The 21173-nt window shown below is 44.8% G+C and overlaps 1 protein-coding gene across 2 annotated transcripts; it reads right to left on the reverse strand.

Moving 5' to 3' along the window:
* Positions 1-239: 239 nt before the first annotated feature.
* Positions 240-19580, reverse strand: LOC131261228 (fructose-bisphosphate aldolase). Of its 2 annotated transcripts, XM_058263201.1 has the most exons (7): positions 19480-19580; positions 16485-16650; positions 16162-16405; positions 13397-13587; positions 12886-13314; positions 10131-10223; positions 240-1265 (listed from the first exon to the last, which is right to left on the reverse strand). In XM_058263201.1, the coding sequence occupies exons 2-7, from the start codon at positions 16617-16619 to the stop codon at positions 1173-1175; spliced, it is 1185 nt and encodes a 394-aa protein (XP_058119184.1). In that variant the 5' UTR covers positions 16620-16650; positions 19480-19580; the 3' UTR covers positions 240-1172. The 2 variants fall into 2 exon arrangements, with proteins under 2 accessions (XP_058119184.1, XP_058119185.1); XM_058263202.1 differs by lacking the exon at positions 240-1265 and having other exon boundaries at positions 9029-10223.
* Between the last annotated feature and the right edge of the window lie 1593 nt (positions 19581-21173).

A 21173-nucleotide genomic window follows, 5' to 3' on the forward strand; every position in this document is an offset into this window, starting at 1 on the left:
CCTGGCCGTAACGAATGAGCAAAGTGAAATTAAAAACTGTTGCTCAATTACACATATTATTCACATGTCGTTTTCAATACCATCAAGTTGGTCAATAATTAATGTTTTATTAACATTTCGTTGCATTGCCCGTTGAGAATGTAACAAAAAATTTAAAATTTCAACTGCACAAAATTTGTGCTTTCATTTTTCGGATATCCTGCAGCAACTGAAACGATGGACCGGTTTTTGTTTTTTGGTTTAAATTTTATTGTAACATTATAAGATACGCTTAATTTGTCCATAGCATGGTAATTCGCTGCTGTAGTTGTGTTTTGGTTTTGTTTGCCTGTTACATGTAGTTATCATACCATCGCGCTGTCATTCTAGAAATCCAGCATTATGTTAAACTAGGGATTATAAATTATAAACAACAAAACGCAGCAACAGACAGAAGTTGTGAGTTGTTTCTTCGGTAATTTTATATTGTTTTGCTAAGCATTTCCTAACGGTCGACAAGCGTTCCGGGAGCGCCAAAGAACGGGTGGACGTGAGTTCACCCGCCTTCCCGCACGGCAACCGCACACGTCGCCGAAAAGCTAAACGGTGATAGATCTTATGAGCTCAACAAATACACACTAATCGGTGGACCGAACGGTCACACAACCCTCCGCGATGGAGGATGTGGACCCGCCCCGGACACATCGAAATATTATGCTCTTGCTTGAAAACGTTTCCCTACGGACGCTTGGATGCGACACTTTTGTCCTTAATGGCGAGATACACTTACACACACACACGTACGCGATGTGAGGTTTGGGAAACAGATAATGAAACAAGGGAGGTGGGGGAGGAAAGTAGAAAGGAAGGGAAAATATAACTCCATCAACAAACGTCCAACGATCGGTGGCCGAGTGCAGTGTGCGTTCCGGACCACCTTTCGTCCGACCATCCCGCAACTACCGCACCTCGGACCCGTCTGGGATATGCACATTTGCATACGCCGTTACCAATATGGTCACGTGCCGGCGTGGCGACTTGTAGATCCGCAAACGGTGTCCGCGACGTGTCGGGGAAGGTGTCGTGGGTGATGGACCATGGAGAAAGCGAGACAGGAGGGTGTGGAAGATGGGGATGGGTTGCGCTGGTAGGATGCGAGTTCATGTAGATGCACAGATTTCAGCGGACGCGCCTTAGTAAGCGTGGTTGGCGACGAACAGGCTGCCAGCGCCGGCGGCTCCAGAGACACCACCGCCATACTTGCCGAGGGCAGCATCGCTGTTGGCCTGCGGAGAGGAGGGGAGAGAGAGTAGAGTTAAGAATCAAACAGTTAACATTGGGTTCGGAAGAACTGAATTTGGTGGGTTTCGTTTTCCGAAATGGCTCGCGGTGCGTCAACATGTTTGAGCAAATTATATTTGAAAATAATAACGGCACACGAAATAGAAAAAATAGTTGAATTTATCATTAGAGGCTTAAAGGGAAGCTGTAGAAATATTTGGTTGAACTTTCATTCCCATTATGAACCAGGAAACCACACATCAGTCTATCGGTTTTACAAGAAAAAAATACCAAAACTTCAACAGTTATATTAGGTTTACAAAACAGTTCTCATAATTATGTATGCTGATATTGTTTGATCAACTTCTATCAACGAGAAAGTCGTCCGCCGATGCTCGGTAAAGAAGGGATTGAGAAAAGAATTATGATGTGAACAGAGAGTGAACTCCCAACCCAAGTAACATTTCCAAGACCTAATAAACTTTAACAAGTTTTATCAATGTTTTAACATGGGTGTACCAAGTCCAAGTGTGATTTTTGGTCTAGAAAAGGTTTTAAGGGATGGTTTTGACAACGTTCTGTAGAGTGGGCCCTCTTACACTTAAAACGGGTTTATGAAGGTTTTATCACAGCCTTTAAGATATTTTACTCTTAAGATGAGACTTAATGATGAGCATGAACAGCATCGTTAGAACCATGATAAAACTTAATAACTTACTTGGGCTCTTTACTTGTTTGTTATGTTTTAATTCAATAGTTACAATACCGGCATAGTTTAAATGGTTGAGGTTTCAACGATTTCCCCGTGTTGTATAAACCCTGTTGTAGCACTTTGATAGATACATCTTGAGACATCCTTGTTTTGTTTGAGTTAGTAAAACTGAGTTTCAATTGTAAAATTATAATATCTTTACGACAAGATAAGCAACTATGTTTAGGGAGTTTTCTGTGACCTTTTGATTTTTTTTCCTATGCTGTTTTTATTTTTTTTTAATTTTATCGAATTTTTATATATTCGAACATTCTTTAAATGTTTCTTCTTATAATTTATAACCTCCTAACACATTAATATAACGTTTTGTTTTCTCCCACCAACATTGAAGCACTATTTTATTTGTGCCGACACACGAACGACATCACTACGCAAATAAAATCTATTTATTCCATAATTTTAACACCATTTCAAACTTCAGGTGAATGAGCTCCCTAGAATACGTGTCAAATCATATTTTCGATAGTAAAATACTTGATTGCCTTTGAGCCTTACAAACTTTCAAAACTGTGAACATTTATTTCATGCAGATTCGATAGGGGGTTATGTTGCTCAACATAAAAACATGCACCCGTGAAGGTATTCTTGCGTAAAATTAAACAATGCAAAGCCAACATCAGGTAAATGTATTGTGTTCGTTCATTAACATTTTCGGCCCCATAATTTCCCTCAAAATGTTTCGCATATCCAACGTTGTGGCGACAATGAATAAATTAATTTCCTCCCACCCCGGGATGAGCTCACGATGCTTAGCAGCTTCTCACCACCCCCAAAATCATTACACCCAACCACGCGGCCAACGGTCGGTCCTTCCGTTCCGAAAAAGTGCGAACGTGATCACACTCTCTGCTGAATGAAAATCCAAACACGCGTCCAGATGTGTAAACAAATCGAACGCTGATGGATCCGACTTCACCGACCATCGATCGGGGCATGGACCGCCGGGAGGGCGCATGAATAATCGCGAACGATGCTAATGAACTGCTAATTGCATCGGGCACGTGTTCGCACCATCGTCGAGAGTTCGTTCTGTCTGGTTCGATCTGCTCTCGCCGATTCCCGTGTCCGCACGAGACCGTGACCACCGGGATCGATCCGGTAGTTGATGATCCATGATGCTGGTTTGGACGATGGCTTCGTCATCGTCATCCAGAAGGTGTCAACTGTTCCGCTCGGCCGCTTTCGGACCCATCGTTCGACCTCGTTAACGAATTCTCGCCGCACGGAGGATGGCCATGGGGTGTGGTGTGGTGATGTCGTTTGTGAAGCATGCCCACCTGCGCGCTCCCGATTTGGTAATCGGTGTCGGAAAGCCAGAACGACACACCGCTCGATTGCGAGGGCCAGAACTCTGCAGCGCCCTCGCCCGCTTCGACCGTCGGCAGTTATGCAAGGCATCGCTGGAGGAGGAAGGGATAAATTACTGCGCCACCTTGGCCTCCATCGGCATGGTGCTGCCACCGGGCAAGGTTTCGTTGCGCCATTTTCTACCCCCGCGTGCACGTTGAACCGCCTGGCCATAGGGCTCTCCTAATGGGAAGGGGTTGTAAAGTGTTCACTCCTTCACACTGCGGATGGCGATAGCGAAGGAGGTGTGTACATTACACTCATGGACACTTTTATTTTCATCCAACGGCAGTTCCGGCCCGGGCGGAAGGCCACCCCATCCGTAGACAGATGGGTCGAAAACTGCCATCAAAAGGCTGCCAGATTAGCATGTTCACGCTTGTGCTTGTGGTGTTGGGGTTTTTTTTCTGAGAAGCGATACGAACGAGGCAATATTTGAAAACGTCCGGTCCATGTTTTCCCAGGATGGTCGAGGCTGTCATCAGTTCGATTTTCGAACTACCCAAACTACCGGTTTTGCGTCGATATGACCAAATTTCGATAAGAATATGCTTATGCTCAGCCGTGCGTATCGCTCGTTGTTCATCCATCCGAACCGCGCTCCTAATAGGATGGACCACCTAATCCTATCAAACGCCCTCCTAACGACGATGCACAACAACACACACACACCGGGTCTTATCGAGACTGTCACGAAATGTGATATGTTTATCTGTGCCTCGGCCGAAGAAGATCGCCGTCGAGCTAGCGTTCCAAACACGGAATGTGTGAATGCCGTACGGCAGAGGAAGCGGATTTTAGCAGTTTGTCAAACTTGGCACCGCTCCGGTGTGCCACCTTACCGGGCAAGGCACACGGCTCACCTAGGATTGCTTACCGATTTGCATATCGTAAGAAGCTTTTTTCCACAATCTCCAACACGCCAACACGCGACGACGATGTGGAGTTTTAAAATAAGGCGATGCAAAAAGTGTTGACGGAGGTAAATTTATTACTCAAAAATATTTTCAAGAAGGTTCCAACTAGATTGAATTTTTACATCATGTTTTACTTATTTTTACAATACTAATTTGTTGAAAACGGCGTGTAAAAACGGACAGAGAAATTAGCGCCGTAAACCAATCACGCGAGCCAAGTCGAATCTGATTGGATTAAAATAAGCTTCTCTCAGCTTTTCCGCCTCTACGTTAGCGCCGATACGAACCCAAACCAAGCGACCCAACAATGCAGCAACGAAGAAAATGGCCGGTGAATATAATTTCATTTTCAATAGTGCCCCGGATAAGAAATGCAGCCAGAAGATTCATCTCGGCTTTCCCGGCCAAGCTAGAGCGCAGCCCTGCACTATCCAAGACTTATGGTGACTGATTTCATTTCTTTAACACGATTTGAACATTTCCATTTTCCGCCTGTTTGCTCGCCCCGGTTTTCCCACTAAAACTCGTGGACAACGGGCTGGATAGGATAAGGACAGGGCAGATTTATCTCTACCTTCCCGCACGAGTGGTTCACCTAATTCCGCTCCTAGCTGCATCGTTTGTCGTACCTTGGGGTCGGTCCAGCGCTTGGCCAGCGAAGCCACCGGTGGAGAAAAAGATACGGGTCGACATTCCGAGGAGGCTGCCTGCGGGAGTGAGATACCGCCGGCAAATGGCCAAGGTTGACGACGTTGATGAATATTCAAACGGTCGCCCGGCAGAATGGCCAGCTTCGGTCCGGCTACGTTCACTCCCCGGCCCCGGATCAAGATTGCGCGCGTACCAGCAGCATGGCTTTTTTCCTCAGCCGGATACTGCTTTGTTTATCCTGCCTGGTGGTCGCATGCCAGATCGGAGCGACCGATGCGGTCCGCCATCCTTTTGCGAGCACGGACGGAGCATGCACCAGTACCGGTGGCAGAGCCATTCCATTGTCGTTTTATTATAACAGGCAGGAAAAATGAATACGAAAGCGCAGGAACATTCGTCCAGTTAATCGCCATTATCCGCAGCGGTATGTAATGCGGTCCAGGGGCTTAACGGTTTCCCGCGTAATCGCTTGCTCTAAACCGACAGCCATTTTTAGCGACGCTTAGTAGCCTGCTTTTGATGCCGTTAATGACGCGTACTCGGATCGGATTACACAGGATCATTGGAATGGTTGTTGGACGCGTTTTCGAGGCGACGAGCCGGCCTTAAATACCACCGGATATCATTTAGATGGAATTGACCGGTGCACACCCTTCCAGCAATCAACATTCAACAACACCAAAATTCAAATACATTGACGTTGAATGTGGCTCACGTTTTGAAATGACGGAAAAGTTCACACCAAAAACCGCTCCTAAAATAGCCACCGATATTGTAATGAACGATGGCATAAGGATAATACAAAACAATCAACTCTAATCGTTAATATAAATCGGTGAAAATTGAATAAATGTCCTTGGTCTCATTACCCAATTTTAATTTCCCTGATAAAGGACCTCTACTTGTAGAAAAGTCAGCAAGCACGATGCGGAACTTGTGGATAATCAGAATGATTCTCCATCTTTTTCATGCAAGTTAAACAAGGTAAACATTGAAAAAAATTTAAAAAAAAATTTGTTTAAACCAAATTTAATAATTGTTAACAATCAGCTATCCTATTTTTTTATTTGAAAAAAAAAAACAAAATAAACGTAAACTTACACAAACGTTATGACATGATTTCAAAAATATTAGGAAAACAGTCAGACAAAAGTATTTTACTATGTCGTTCGCAAAACATAAGGTTCTAAATAATTTTGTCCTACGTTTGTCTAAAAGTAACACCGTATTAATCAAGCTTTTTAAACCCTAAATGTAGAAAGTAAAATCTGATGTGAGCAAAATATTAAAATTTCATTACTTTGTGAAAATTTGCTTAAAAAAGAGACATTCAGTTCAAGTTGACTTACAAAATCTGATGAGGAAATTTGCCATAATATTTGACACGGCCTTTTAATTTTTTTGTAACAATTGTAAACATTTTTAAGTGCTGCGTATCTGTTCAATGATTTAAAGAATTGTTTGTAAACCTTTTCCAACAGCCAACTCTGACGAAACTGTTTTCCTATGCAAAAGAATCTTGCGCCACAAACTAAAAAAGCACCCTTCCCCACCCAAAAGCAATTACTTCCGGGAACCGCAAACCCTACAGTTCCCCTTTAAATGGTTGGCAAACGCAGCTCACGAAGTGTGACAAATCGGACGTACACCAAGAAGGGTAAACATTTGGAACGTGAGAGATTATTGATGGGATTGGCGTGTTTATGCTCGCAGCTCAACTGGCAAACTGATAAAGAAAACTGCACTGTCATTGGGTTAGATATTTCTCCGAAAACAGTTGCTAAATCGCATGTCAATATCATGAATAAAGAGGTTTTATGCATACGGAAGAAAGGCACATCACACGGGCCATTTCCGTCAAAGTGACACCCCGTGGGACAAGTAAGTATTTTTATGTTTGGAGAGTCCGTTTACTTTTACAATATGTTTGCTAATAATTTACCCAACACAGTTCCATAACACATATTTTTATTAACCGCCCACAAATAAGTTCATCGCGCGAAGATCTCCGTTTTGAGTTCATGCCTCACCCTCGCTGAACTCAATAAACGTTTTTCGTGCATTCGAGTCGATTTTCAAGAATCGATCCGCTCTGATCGATCCATCAAAACCCACTTTATTGCTTAATTGCCGGCCATAAACCACCCAACGTTGGCCCGCGGCAGGACACGGCGGCGCGCGTGAAATCGATCAACATGGACCCCGTTTGCTTCTCGCGCCACGGGGAAGTGCTGACCACCTTGGGCCAACGACGCCGATTGCCAGCAGAACAACAACCACAACAACACACCCGGTCAAACGGTAAGTTAACGACCTTTGAAGTTTACCCCCGACGCCGTTGTTTTCGGTTGGCGATTCGTAAGGAGGCCCTCCTCGGGGGTACCACCACCATTGGCTCCGGAAGCCACGGGAACCACAAATATAAATCCAGCCGGTAGCATGCTGTTGCCATCAGCATTCCCTTCGGGACCGGTAGCTACATGTCGTAGGTTCGGATTTTAGCACCGAACGACTCACTGGGCGACTGAAGAATGTGGCCAACAACGTTCCGGTCCGTGTTGTCAGGGGGTGAACCCGGCGCCAACGATAGTGTTGTGGTGCAATTTTAATTAGACCCGAGCCAGCCTTGAACCTTGCGACCGTCCGACGATGGAGGAGGTCTGTGCATCGGCCTGTAACGTCATGCATTTTTGAAGTGGGCAATATTTAGTAGTTCGGTCGGTTTCCTGCCGTGGGTGGATTGGTACACGAAGGAAGTCCACAGTTCACCGCAAGAGTGCCAAAACCCGGAGATCGGAATAAACGGTTGCGGTTTAATTAGTTAGGGTTTGTCTTGTGTTGTGTAAAATGTTACCCGCTTCCCATGGCGCCTTAGCGTCTCTCCTTGCCCTGGGGAAGGCAGTCGTTTCGAGGCGTTTGCCAAAAAACAAAACCCACCGACGCCTAGAATTTATCCCATCGCCGATGATTAATGAGCCTGGCTTGCGGTGGTTATCTGGAAAACCGGATACCACGTAAAAGCAACGAAATGAGGGTGGCAGGGAAGGACACGAGTTTTCAGTCTCGTAGAATATTCCTTCTTCAAAGCAAAGCCGAAGATCCTTCGGGGAAAAACACAAGCCAGCTGGAAAAATAGCTTCAACCGTGTAAAGGGTGGTTTCTCCAGCGTCAACACCAGCGTTAGCTGCGTTGTTCCTTATCCAAACAAACGTTCGCCTCCCTTCGGTTTGTGTTATCATTTGTCATCATCATCAGCATCATCGTTGCCGCCGCCGTCGTCATTGCCATTCCGTGTGATCGTCTGTGAACATTAAAACACCCGCAACGGATCGTTTGCGATTGCTCCTCCACAGTGGCCTTCAAATTTAATTCGGTGAGGTGAGCGAGGATAAAAACGCACCGGAGCAGGCAGGCGTCACGTCACGTTCTCGTCAATGTTCGGCACGGTGGTACGGTGAGTGGCGTGTAAATTAATTGCTGCTTCACTATTTCGGATGGCCCGGCATGGGGGGCCCCACGATGGAGAGAGGTGATTAATTCAAATATTTATGCTACGTACAATTAGAAAGCCATTGTGAAATGACTCCCCGAGGCGTCAGGCCGACAGTTTGCCCATTTACAACACGGCGCGGTAAGGAGGACTTTCGATTTCGTGATTCGAAATCCCGCTCACGTCGGCCCCCAATGGAATGCCGGTTCGGGTACTATATTGATGTGTACAATGGGATCTTATGAGGAAGAGCTTTGCAGATTTTAAAAGTTACAAGTTCTACTCAAACAAAATTACGTTCTACACTACATGGTTTTAGAACGTAAAAACATGAAAATAAGTTTATCTTCAACTATTGTCAGAAATTTCAATGGAAAAGAAAAGAGTGCAATCTAAACATGCAAAGCAATTCGGCATATCATTTCTACAATAGCTTTATAATGCAAAATATTAACACAACTTAAACCTAATAAGGAAATAAAATTTGTAAAAGAAAAGAAATCAATAAAGAAGGAAAACACATTCAGAAGAAAAGAAGGCAATACCATGCATTGCTTGCGGCTGGTGTGGCAAGGAGATCGTGCAAGAAGCTTCACTTTTGACAAACGAATTTATTTCATACAGTATTTTTTGTTTCTGTTTGCTTTCGAATCGTAACTCTTATCCGGTTCGCTCTACCGAGTACATCCATTCCCTGCTGTGCGTTCGTTTCAGTTTTGTTTTACTTTACCATTTTTTAGTATTTGTTTTGTTTCATTCCGAATTTATGATATTCGTATTCCACTTGTACACACAGCATGGCGTCCTCGTCAAAGCAGCAGCACGATTGCAGATTAAGTTTAAACGGGGATTGCTCCACTGCGCTCAGATTTTCTTGTTTTTTTTTTTGATTATTTCGTGGAGCACTCCAGTTACTTAACTAATCTACAGTCAACCACAGAATGCTTTTGATATGAGTTAACCGGTTGATCTTGCCACAGATAGCATACTGAGGATAAGTCTCGGGCGTTAGAGATTAGGAACAAATACGTATATATTTTTATACTAAGGTAAACACACAAACATACAAAAATTAAACAAGTTTCCAATAAGAAATTATAAAAAAAAAATTTAAAGAGCAAAAAAAGCTGAACATTCGTGAATATAAAGCTATGCTTGGAAATTCGACGATGATTAAAAGGAAAACGAACTACATTCAACAAGTGTACGCCTGTGTTTTTGGTTGGTGGAGTGGTTCTGTGTAAACGCAACTTGCTGTACGAGAGCACTCTATTGATTCGTGGGGTGGAGTGGCAAAAAAATCGAGGGAATCTACTCAGCATGGCACTGCTATTGCACATCGATCTATCTATCTTCTACATCGTTTGTGTGCGAGTTTACGAAACAACGGTGTCCACGGTTCAATTGGCTCCCTGCGTTTCTCTCCCTCCTCTTTCGTTCGTGGAATGTCGTTAAACACTAGCTTATCCGAGGGCGATCGAGTGTCTGTGTGTTTGTGGTTGTGGTGTGTGTGATCAATCGATTGTGTGCGGGTTTGTGTTGGGTTTGCTGTTAAGCTATCCTGCCATCATCACGTCCTGAAGGCAGAGTGAGGATCGCATCGGTCGCACGCACGCTCCATATTGCTCCTGGGATACGGTGGCTCCGTGTCGGCGTTGTGCGCGTCCAGGTGCTTCTGGTCGCGGTAGGTTTAGTAGGCGTGCGACTTCACGAACAAGCTAGCGTTAGCGGCGTACGAGGGAATCGAACCGGGGACATACTTTGCCTGACATGCCAATCCGTTTGCCTAGAAAAATGTGTTTGTTTTGCAATTGTACATGAGTAAGGGTGTAATTGAGGAGAATGTTGTGGTTTTTTTGTGTTTTCAAAGCGGTTGTAATTTACACTCAAACAAGGCGATTAGTACATACACATTAACTGAGTTACAGGGAGGAATTAGTTTTCAAACAATAGGAGATCGAAAAGACAAGCAATGAAACAACACACAGACATGACAGATAAATAAAGCACGTAAACTAGGATAACAACGAAGACATTTTAAATTGCTCATACAACCCTGAAGGGGCCGACGGTATTAATAAATATCAAATGAACTAGATTTCGCCCCTCTTCCTTCCTCCACTCCATTTCTCACTCCCATTTTTGGAATAACGTTTCGATAGTGACAGAGTCGCCCGGGACCGGAGACCGGAACGCGGCTATTTCTTGCAGCTAGATAAATCAGAGCTTAATGAACGACGCCCCCGTGCACCTTCGGTCGGACCAAAGATCGTGCAGCGCTGCAGTGCTGCGTCCGTAAGGCCATCATTAACTGGTTCGCGTAGTCGTCCCCGAAACCACCCGGGCGACATATCTTTGCTATTGTGTGTTACACTAAGCGTTAGTAAACAGTAAGGAAGTTCGACCCCATCTCCGTTTTGTATTCTGTAAGAAGGACGTTTCGTAGGCGCACACACACGCGGGGTCCCACCGGTTCAACAATGGCCACACAATGGCGCAATTATTCGTGACGGCGCTATTAGGACTGGAGAACCGGACCCCGGGTGCCATTGAACTTCGCATGCGAGCATGATGAGATGGATTGGCGGATCGCCGCAACACATGACATCAGAGTGTGGCCAGGGGGACACCCCCACCCGGCCCAAACAACACGCTCGATATTATGTCACCCGTGCGCGTCTAGCAAAACTCCACGCTGAACTCCTTCGGCAGGGTTGCTTCGAAAGTTGTCCTACCTTTCTTTGGTCATAGGCTATTGTTTTTTTTTCGGGGTCAACGATTGACTCGCGGTGATTATGCCCGAAAGGGCTGTTGAACTTGACCACCAAACTGGGGATCTGCGGAGTTCAAGGGCGATGTGTGGTCGACCGATGGGTTCCTAATTTGGATGGATAGAGCTGGACACCCTAGCCAATATACTCAATCGTTCAACTACCTCCACTGAGGGGGTTTATTTTTTTAATTTTTGATCAAACCTTTCCTACAGGTGCATCGAGGTCGCGCCAGATGAAGTCACGCTAAATCGACACGGGGGTGGAACGATCGTACGACAGTGGCATACCCGAGCCGAAACCGAATCCGGTTTGTCTGGGTTGCCGGGACTCGCCGCTTCGTGCCGGATTATGGGTAATTTAGTGGGCAACAAAATGAATTAAGTGCCACCATTAAACCAGCAACCGCTGAGAAAGTCCTGCCCGGCTGGGAATGCGGCTAGTTTACGGCGGGACATTACATTCCCTCACCTACGCGCGCCATAGACTGTGCGGCTAATGAAGCCTCTCCGTGCGCCGAGACCAATTCCCAAAGTGAGTAGGGGTTTACCGCGACCAGTGCAAATAATAAACCGTCTATCCGGTGCCAATCTCCCGGTCGCACGACGCTCCTGGAAGCGGATTTAACTGAGCTCTATGGTGCTGTGGTCTAGGAAATACGAGCCTTTAAATAAAAACGCATTAGTTGCCCTCGTCGGGTACGCTTTAAAAAGCACGACGCACCGGATAGATGCATCTAATAATGGCAGATAAATTATGGCAACACAAATCAACCGCCATCCGGAGCAAGAGGAGGACCGCCAACCGGCGGCGTTCGCAGTGAAAGGAGAAAAATATGGTTTCACCTTTCCCTTCCCATAAACGGACGTGTAGAAAGGAAATCGATGGCATCGTCTGCGACTTGCACCGAGAGCACGGCAACTATCCTCCCGGTCGTAATAAATAAATGACGAGGGAAAAAATGGTACAACCACCACCAACTGACGATTCAGATCCTTTCCCATTTCTTACGTGGGAAGGGGCAACGTTTTGTTACAAAAATATCACCTATCGATCGACACTCGATGGGTGATTCCACCGGACAAACAGGATGCGGCAAGTACTAGCAAACAACGGAAAGAGTATTATGCAAACATCAGTTTGATTGATTGCGGCGACGGAGGAGCTCGACCTTGGCCGCCGTGCGGCAACGAGTCCGGGAGTGGACAAGCAATTAGTAATTAATCGATTAGTTAGCCATCGATGGGGTTTTGTCTTCCTTAATCGAGCCTGTTTCAGTTTTGTTCGTCTGAGAAAGGAAAATATGTGTATTTAAAAATAGAAAAAAAAAAAATAACAGTGCAAATGAGTAAATGGGATCACATGTTGCCCGATCCAATACTGGGGAATTAATTTAATTAAATGGATCCTTTTTCAGAAGGCTAAACGAGTTGAACGACTGGTCGTTGGCAAATGATTAATATGTCCATCAAATGTATGCCCAGTAAACATTTATAATGTCAAACCCATACGTCGTTAACCCTTGACCAGAGAATGGGAGTGGAGGAGTGGAAGAGAAACTGTTATCCAGTGCACAAAACACCTACGGTTTGGACATAATCAACTGTTGACGCATTTCGATCCCACATCGAGGATATATGGAAGGAACATACAAGGGAGTGTATGGGTAGGACTTACCTTTGCACGCTTGATGAGCTCCTCCTGGGCGGCCTTCACGTTCTCCTTCTTGCCACCCCAGGCGCGCAGCACCGAAGCCTGCAGGGCACGACCGTACGAGAAGGTCAGCGCCCACGGTCTCAGCAGTGGCACCTGGTTGATGGCGCTCAGGTTAACCGAGGCCTCCTCCTCGGACTGACCGCCCGACAGGAAGGTGACTCCGGGCACGGCGGCCGGCACGGTACGGCGCAGGGCCGTCACGGTGGCCAGGGCGATCTCCTGAGCCGATGGCTTCTTCGCGCAGCTCTGGCCAGCGGTGACCATGTTCGGCTTCAGCAGCGTACCCTCCAGGTAGACGTGGTGGTCGCTCAGCGCCTTGTAGACGGCGGCCAGCACGGTCTCGGTGACCTTCTGGCAGCGCTCCAGGTCGTGGTCACCGTCGGGGAGGATCTGAAAGCAGCCGAAACGGAATGGTGTTTATGAGCACGACACAATTGATGACGACGTCGGTTCACCGGCAAAACACACTCACCTCGGGCTCGACAATCGGGACGATACGCTGCGACTGGCAGATGGAAGCGTAGCGAGCCAGCACATTGGCGTTCTCCAGGATGGACTGGTAGCTCGGGGTGTTCTTGCCGATCTTCAGCACGCAACGCCACTTGGCGAAGTCGCAACCGTCCTTCTTGTACTGAGCGCAGCGAGCAGCGAGATCATCCAAACCTAATGTAAAGAGAAAATGATAGTTTTAAAAGTGAATTATTTTATTAAGAGAAAATGATACTTTTAAAAATGAATTATTTTAATTAAAGTTTCAATTGCAACGCTACTTTTCATAGGAATCTATTTAAATGAACTGTATTACAACATCGATAGTGTTGGAAGTGGTTATAAAAATCCATGCTTGTAAACAACAATATCATCTATGATAATATTCAATTTAATGTCATGTTATATTATAAGTGAAATTCAGCTCTATAGGATTTTAAAGGTTAATTATGTCCCATTTTCCGTTGTTCCATTTGCAAATCCATACTCACTGCATGAAAAACTACATTCTTCCCCGAACAAACGATAAACGGCATTCAGTTGACTTTTCTACCGTTTTTCCTCTCAACAGCAAAGCAAATCCACATAAAGAAAGTGCATAGCTTTCCAATTCAATCCCATTTACCAGGAAGTTGCACAACAATCCGCTTTGGAAGCGCTAAGCGTAGGGCTGAATGCAATAAACGGTATGAAAATAAATCAATCCCGCCACACAATAAGCGCGAATGCAGAACTCGGTGGATGGAAAAAAGCGCCGCATATCGGTAGGGCATGTCAACAACAACACGGGCGCAGAAGAGCTGCCCTATCCGAACGGTGTCGACATCGTGCCCGTTTGAAGATGACTCAAAAAACAAGGAGTACTGGGGCGCAGTAGGATATTAATGCACACATACACATACAAAGAGGATTCGAGGAATGCTGGATTTCCCAGTGTACCCAGACAAGTGGTGAAGTTATACAAAAGAGGTGAACAAAGGCAAAAGAAAGCCACTATCATAAGCAAAATCAAGTTCACGGAAATGGAAGCGGAAATACATCGGTGCATCCTTCATGTGGTCGGTGAGAGATTGCAAGGAAACTACGAGTGGCGTCTTTTAGGTAAGTTTTCTCAACAGTTTCTGTTTGAGTTACTTGCGTTGGAACGAGATGTCAAAAAAACTATCCTTCCGGGTAACGACGACTCGACGGGATGGTCGGAAGTAGATAAGATTCGTTGTAATGAAGATCTACCACTTTTTGCCGAGTGCTTGGCCCACGTGCAGGGCACCATACCATACACCAAGTGTTGCATTGACCCAGTTAAGCGTGTGCATTCGCGCAATGGATAACTTGCTTCGTCTGGTGGAATTAATTGTTTTCGTTGGGAGAAAAAAGCAGAACCAGAAACGATCCTAAGCGTCGCTCGGGGAAGCAAGAGACGTTGTGAAAAGACGGTACGCAGAATGCGTACAGGGAGGAGGGGGAAGCGCAATAAAGAAAAGTAGATTGTTCAGTAGCCATCCGTGCGCGCTGGCACTTCCCGGCTTCCTCCATCCACAGTCACACTGGTCGACTTTACCAAACCATTTTAATTGAAATTTCGTCAAACACTTCTTCGCTTACAAGAGCGCCAGCGGTAAGAAAAGACAAAAAAGCAACGGCGAACGCCCTTAGCTTCGTGCAATCCTTTGCAGTGCGAAGCAATTTCTTTAAGTCACCACCCAGCAAGAACCACTCGTCACTCGGTGGAAGTGCGACGGGGCGGATTTAACGTCATAAGCACACAAAACATTGCTACCGAGGCACTGTTAACCGTTTGCCTCAAGACCCAAGACCAAGACCTTAACCAGCTCCAGTGTCTTCTAAATGGTGCCGGTGCTGGTTTTCCATCGCACAGGGCACAACTCACCCTCACGCCGAAAGAAAATTAGCTCGTTACAAGTGTGTACCCCAGGTCTTTGTTGCACTAACGCTTGAAAACGCAATTTTCCAGCGCGCTGCGTTGCACTGGAGCGCAAGAAAACTCCCTTCAATTAACCCACTTGTAAAGCTTCATTTTCGAGGCGTGCAAAAACACTTCTACACCCGCCCTCTTTTCATGCCACATGGTTGGGGAAGGGTGATAATACATTTTCCTCCAAACGCAGGAGGAGGATTTGCTGTATGCTGACCTAAATAATAAGCTTGATTTCCTGTTACATCCAGCACAGCGTGGAGTCTTGCCCCTTCTTAACCCCGGTTTACTAACAAACGTCTTTAAGCTTGTGTCAGTTGCCGCCGGCCTGTGACTGGTCGGTGGACCGGAACAAAACACGTTGTCCCATTGAGCTGGAAAAATGATCCCATCCTTGCGCAGTACATCAACGGGCGGGTGGGAAGGATGTTGTCTTATTTACCCTTTCAGTGAGCGCTTAGTTATTGCCGCACTTGACGCTGCGTGGAGGGTATGCGACGGGCGTCTAACATGCTTGGAGTGGTCACGCAAACATGGACCTGACCAGCCCCTCATCCTTAATTAAATACATCTGCAGACGCAGTCCAGAGGGAGGTTTTATTTACTAACAACGCAACTTGGCGTTCAATCCTGAGTGCACAGCGTGACCACCACCAATACCAGCCGAGCAGAAAGGATACTTTAATTGAATAATACCACGCTCGTGTGACGGTGGTTACGGAGGCCTACTGATTACTACGGAACGCAGCGCGCGATTCTACCCACCCGAATCGGACAAATTAACGCCAATCATCGAACGCTAACGAACTTACCCTGAGTGGTGCATTCGCCTTCCGAGCCCATCAGATCGACGACACCCTTGTCGACCTTGATGCCGGCCAGAATGCCCTTGTTGGCGAGCAGCTTAGCCAGTGGGGTTCCATCGTCGCCCTTCTGGTACAGGGTCTCGTGGAACAGAATCACACCAGAAACGTGCTCCTGCAGGCGCTCGTCAGCGGTGAACAGCAGCTGACGGTACTGGCGACGGTTGTCTTCGTTGTTCTCAACACCGATATCCTACGGCAGGGAAAGGTGAACAAATATTACACATTCATAGCAACAAATGGGAGAAAATTGCTTTGCATTGGACACTTACAGCGAAACGCTTGCCACAGGTGGCCGTGGACTCGTCGGCGGCCAGAATACCCTTACCGGGGGCAACAATCTGCTTGGCAATGCGGGCCAGCTCCTCCTGCAGCTCCTTCGATGGGTAGTTGAAGTAGGTGGTCATGATGCTTGAGGTAAGTGTTGTGTTGGTCAAGCTGTAAATAAAAATAAAGGAAAAAATTAGATAAAAGTTACAAATGTTTTGATACGATGCTAATAAACATCGCCTGTAGAAATAAAACGGTGGGTTTAAGCTCAAATTTTATGATTTGCAACCGCTTTAACCGTTGATTTGAGTTGGTAGTGATCTGTAGTATTTACCAGCGCCATCTTGCGACCTTCAGCGCAGTCGAAACGGTTCACCAAGATATGTAATGCTCGGCTGACTGCGACCAAGATTCTTAAACTCAACCGGTTCAAAACAATTTTCTAAACAACAGGTTGCATAATAATTTTGAAATCTACAGAGTATATAAATTTATTGAAGAAAACATGATTTATAAAGGATAACTTGCATTTTTATCCCTAATTATATGGAAAATATTCTTCTAATTCTGCCAGTTAGCTGTTCAAATATCTGGCAATCCAATAAATATGTGTAAACAAGAGTGTTCCAAAGTTTCGTGTAACAACAAATGCACGCTGACTGCGCATTAACTTTCCATTTAATCTATTCCGTATCTCCTCAAAGTGAGCTCGAATAAGACAAGACTCTTCCGATAAGCCTGATTATATAAATATTGGCCGCTCAGCGAGCATATTCCTCGGTTTCCGTAACGACAATACTGTCCTCCGAAAGCTTGATAAGATGACGAAAATTGAGACGCGTTCTTCTGTTGCCAACGGTAACAAGCACTCACATTTGGTGGATCTGTCTGGACTCTCCAGCAGCCAATACTAAACGGTTGCTAGACGAGCCCCCACTCCACTTCGAACGCGTTGTATTGGAGCTTCATGCCACTGATAATCATTACGAACATACGATGGCTCTCTATGACGGAAAGGTTATGCCAGGGACGTTATCAACGCCACAAAATATGCTTGTACCTGGCCCCCATTCGAGTAAAGTAATTTAAGTGACGGAGCAATAGGCACGTTGAAACGTTGTCAGCACATGGATCTGCTGTTTGACCAATGTCGTAAACGGATGTTGTTGTCAAACAAAAATAAAGTATAAAATATATAAAAAGAGACGAATGGTTAATAAATATCATAATTGATTCAGTTTTTGCGAATTTTAAACAAAACCATTATTCGAGACGTTCGATAAAAATGGCCTTTGATACATGTAACTAAATTAAATTGCCACCGCAAGACTGTGCAAAGAGTATCAATGGGATATTGTTGAAGTCTATTTTTGCATTTCACGCACCGTCGAAGGCAGAAAAAGCAGCACCAGCTGAACAGCTTAATACCATTACGTAAGAGTAAATTGTAAACAATAGAAAAGTGAAAGCCGTCCTTGAACTTGTGCCAAGGATGAAAGAGCGCATGATGAGATGACCCGAAGGATTGCGTGGCTCCAAGTCAACGGAAAGTGAATTGCTCGGTCGACGTAAACGAACTCGCAATAGATAAGGCGGATGTCGGGGCGCCATGAAAGCATTCAAGTCAGAGGATGTTTCATAATTACACTATTAGCTATCAAATCAGTTATATTGTTGTCACGAAAATGGCACCTACTTTGTGTTATTTCGTTCAACTAAACCTTCCGCTCACTGCGCAATTGCGTGCATCGCAGCAAAGGTGTGTGAGCGGCTGGTAAATAAAAACCGCGATAAAACTGCTTGGGATCGACATCTTCGCCAGATGCCTTCCTTGACACGTGAATGACCTTCACCGGCAAATTCCGAGCGCCACCTCAACGGGCCCAAGATCGCGGATCGTGTGACGGGTCAATCGAAGCAGCCCGAAAGGACGTGCTCCCATTGCTTGCCGTTGGTGGAAAGAGAAAGTACACGTGCTCATATCTTCTCACATTGATTTGATTTTAAATTTAGCAAATCGATCGCTGGGCCAGCTCAAATCGCAGATCTCGATGGCGCTGCAGCCGAGGTCGGCACATGTACACCTTTTGAGTACAAGTGCAAGTGAGCATGCACTCGATCGGGGCGTTTTGCAATTATGAATGATGCCATTCTTGATGATAAGGCAGGAGAACTTCAAATTGCAATGAAGTCCCCCGTCATGCGCAGCACAACGCTTTGGACATGTGGGGTTCTTTTCGAACACCGACACAGGGGTCGAAAGGGTTTCGGCAAACTCCACGCGATTTGAAATTCCAAACTACTTTCAACCAAGGAAGTGGTCCCATCGAAACATTCACCACCGAATTACCAAAGCAAAACAGGTTGGAATGAAATCAAAGAACTGGTTCTGAAACGGAACTTAAGCAACGAAGTTAGAGAAGATGGAGCCCCCCACACATCCCCAAACATTTTCCTTTGAGGTCATTTCAAAGGTGCAAGGGCAATGACACTTTCACTCGATTACCGAACGGGAAGAAAGTGGTCTTATGTAAAACCTGGTTTAACTATGTTGGTTTTATTCTGGAGGCACAATTGCAAGACGTATACAGGACTAAAATCCATCCTGTATCCAATCCGCGAAGAAAAATCTTCCCACGAAGGTTATTTCAATGTCGTTCTAGGTCGTTGTGCAACTATCAAAAGTTGCCTCCAATATGGCACTTTTCCACCGAGTTTTTGAACATAACGAGCCTTAATTACGAACAACGATTGCCTGATTTACTCCCCATCACAATATCACGTTTTCACTATCAATCGAGTGACGAAGTGGTGTGAATTTCATCACCCGAGCAGAACTTTTCTACGTGATTTTATCGCCGCCTAACGCGCCACAGGAAACCATTTATGCACCAAACACGGAACACTGCTACTTCCTGTACACCGTGAAATGCTGATTTTCCGCCTTGGTGGCCTCAGCCAAGCACAGGGCAAAGTTGAAAGGAAGAAAATACTCACTAGAAACTGAACCGGCTTTGGTTGAAAACTTCGTCGACCTTTACTGGAAGGCTTGCAAACACACTTTAAGCTGCCGAGCGCAAGAGACCTGTATTTTGATCTCGTCAAAAGGGCGAATAAAGGTCGTGCACGTCTAAATCAAGGAAACTAAATATTCAGGTGAAATAACGAGCGACGGGCTGACGTTAGGTTTCTAATTACCGATTCAATGTCCTTCACAGCCACAAAAACTGTGGTACAGAGGTCAAAACTACCGGTCTACATCGCGAATCGGCAATTACCGGTCCGTAAGGTCTCTTCAAATATGAATATTCGGTTCGGTAAACAATTATAAAAACGTTTAGCAAATTTAACGGAAAAAGACAATAAAGATAAATATTCAGATGAGCTCATATTCATTTATCTTTCTATGAATAAATCTGTAATGAGGTCATAATTGCGTCGGGTAAAGGCAGTTTCAAGTCTGATGCAATAGTTGCAAGCTATAAAGTGAGGATTGAAGGGGTTGCAAAATAATGATGCAATTTCTTTCGCCCAAATAAGAATGATTCACTCTGAAACAACTGACATGAATCAAGACGCTACATGAATGACCACTTTAAAACTCTGAATGGTTGATCATTAGTTCCAGATTGTAAATGGATCATTCAATTTTCGTTACTAACGAACTGTACAGCGGTTTTGTTCTTTCCGTTGTTTCGACTGATTAATTTATTTTTATTTTCAAACTAACATTGCTTGCTTGATTAACCGGTAATAGTGTATTAATCTACCCCAAATCACCATTTGTTTGCATCAGCGGAACATAAATACTAATATGCACTTTTGGTTTTTCGCAAATCCCTTGAACGTAAGTCTATTTACTTCAATTATATGTAAATAGTTCATAGCGCTAAGCTCCTAACATAAACATAACAACACAACATTCCTTGTTGAAACATGTGGTAGAATTCATATCATAAGCACAAATACAACACTTTGCATGGAAGAGCAAAGTGCTTTTCATCAAAATTCTTATCACATTGAAGTGCTTTAAACATTAAAACATACTTTTAAGTCCCACTGTATTACATTTGTATGTGTGGTAGAATTAAAATACGCAGATTGACATGGAATAAGTTAAAGATTAAATTAAATTTACAAATGCATGTCTCATTAAATTTGTTCAAAATAACGCACAGGTATTAGCAAATAAAGGCCCTGCAATGTTACACGGGATGTACATTTGCGTTAATTACAACAAAATCATCTAGGCTACATTTCCTTCCCCTAAACTACCTTAGTATAAGCTAACTAATTGTTTTAACTGAAAACCAAGCTTACTGGCTTACGCTACATCATCAACTCTACGAATCTACCAATCAGCTAACGGTCCGATTCAATTCATTGGAACATAACTACAACAACTGGCAAAGTCTAACTTTTTTAACAACATGTTTGCAACACTCCTTGCCGCCACAGGACACCCTGCACCGTTTCCTATCCACACAAAATACACTAAAACACAATAGAAGCATCCAATCTAGCACTTTGCAACTCCAATGTTAAGTGTACTGTGAACACACACACACACATATATATATATATATATATGCCTAGACGGTTAGACATCCTACTCGCCATCAATATCGAGGTGCTAAACTACGTACTTTGTGTATAATGTTACTGTTATTGTCTATCGCTCATTAAATCAC

This window comes from Anopheles coustani, chromosome 3 (genome assembly GCF_943734705.1).
Source record: "Anopheles coustani chromosome 3, idAnoCousDA_361_x.2, whole genome shotgun sequence".
NCBI lineage: Eukaryota > Metazoa > Arthropoda > Insecta > Diptera > Culicidae > Anopheles > Anopheles coustani.

What these genes read in the sequence shown, in the direction of transcription:
- LOC131261228 (XM_058263201.1), bottom strand. Translation starts at nt 16,619, where the DNA reads ATGACCACCTACTTCAACTACCCATCGAAGGAGCTGCAGGAGGAGCTG. An exon ending in AGGCGAATGCACCACTCAGG is followed by an intron (nt 13,588 to 16,161) that starts GTAAGTTCGTTA and finishes TCTTTACATTAG; the next exon opens with GTTTGGATGATCTCGCTGCT. An exon ending in AGCTCATCAAGCGTGCAAAG is followed by an intron (nt 10,224 to 12,885) that starts GTAAGTCCTACC and finishes ACATTTTTCTAG; the next exon opens with GCAAACGGATTGGCATGTCA.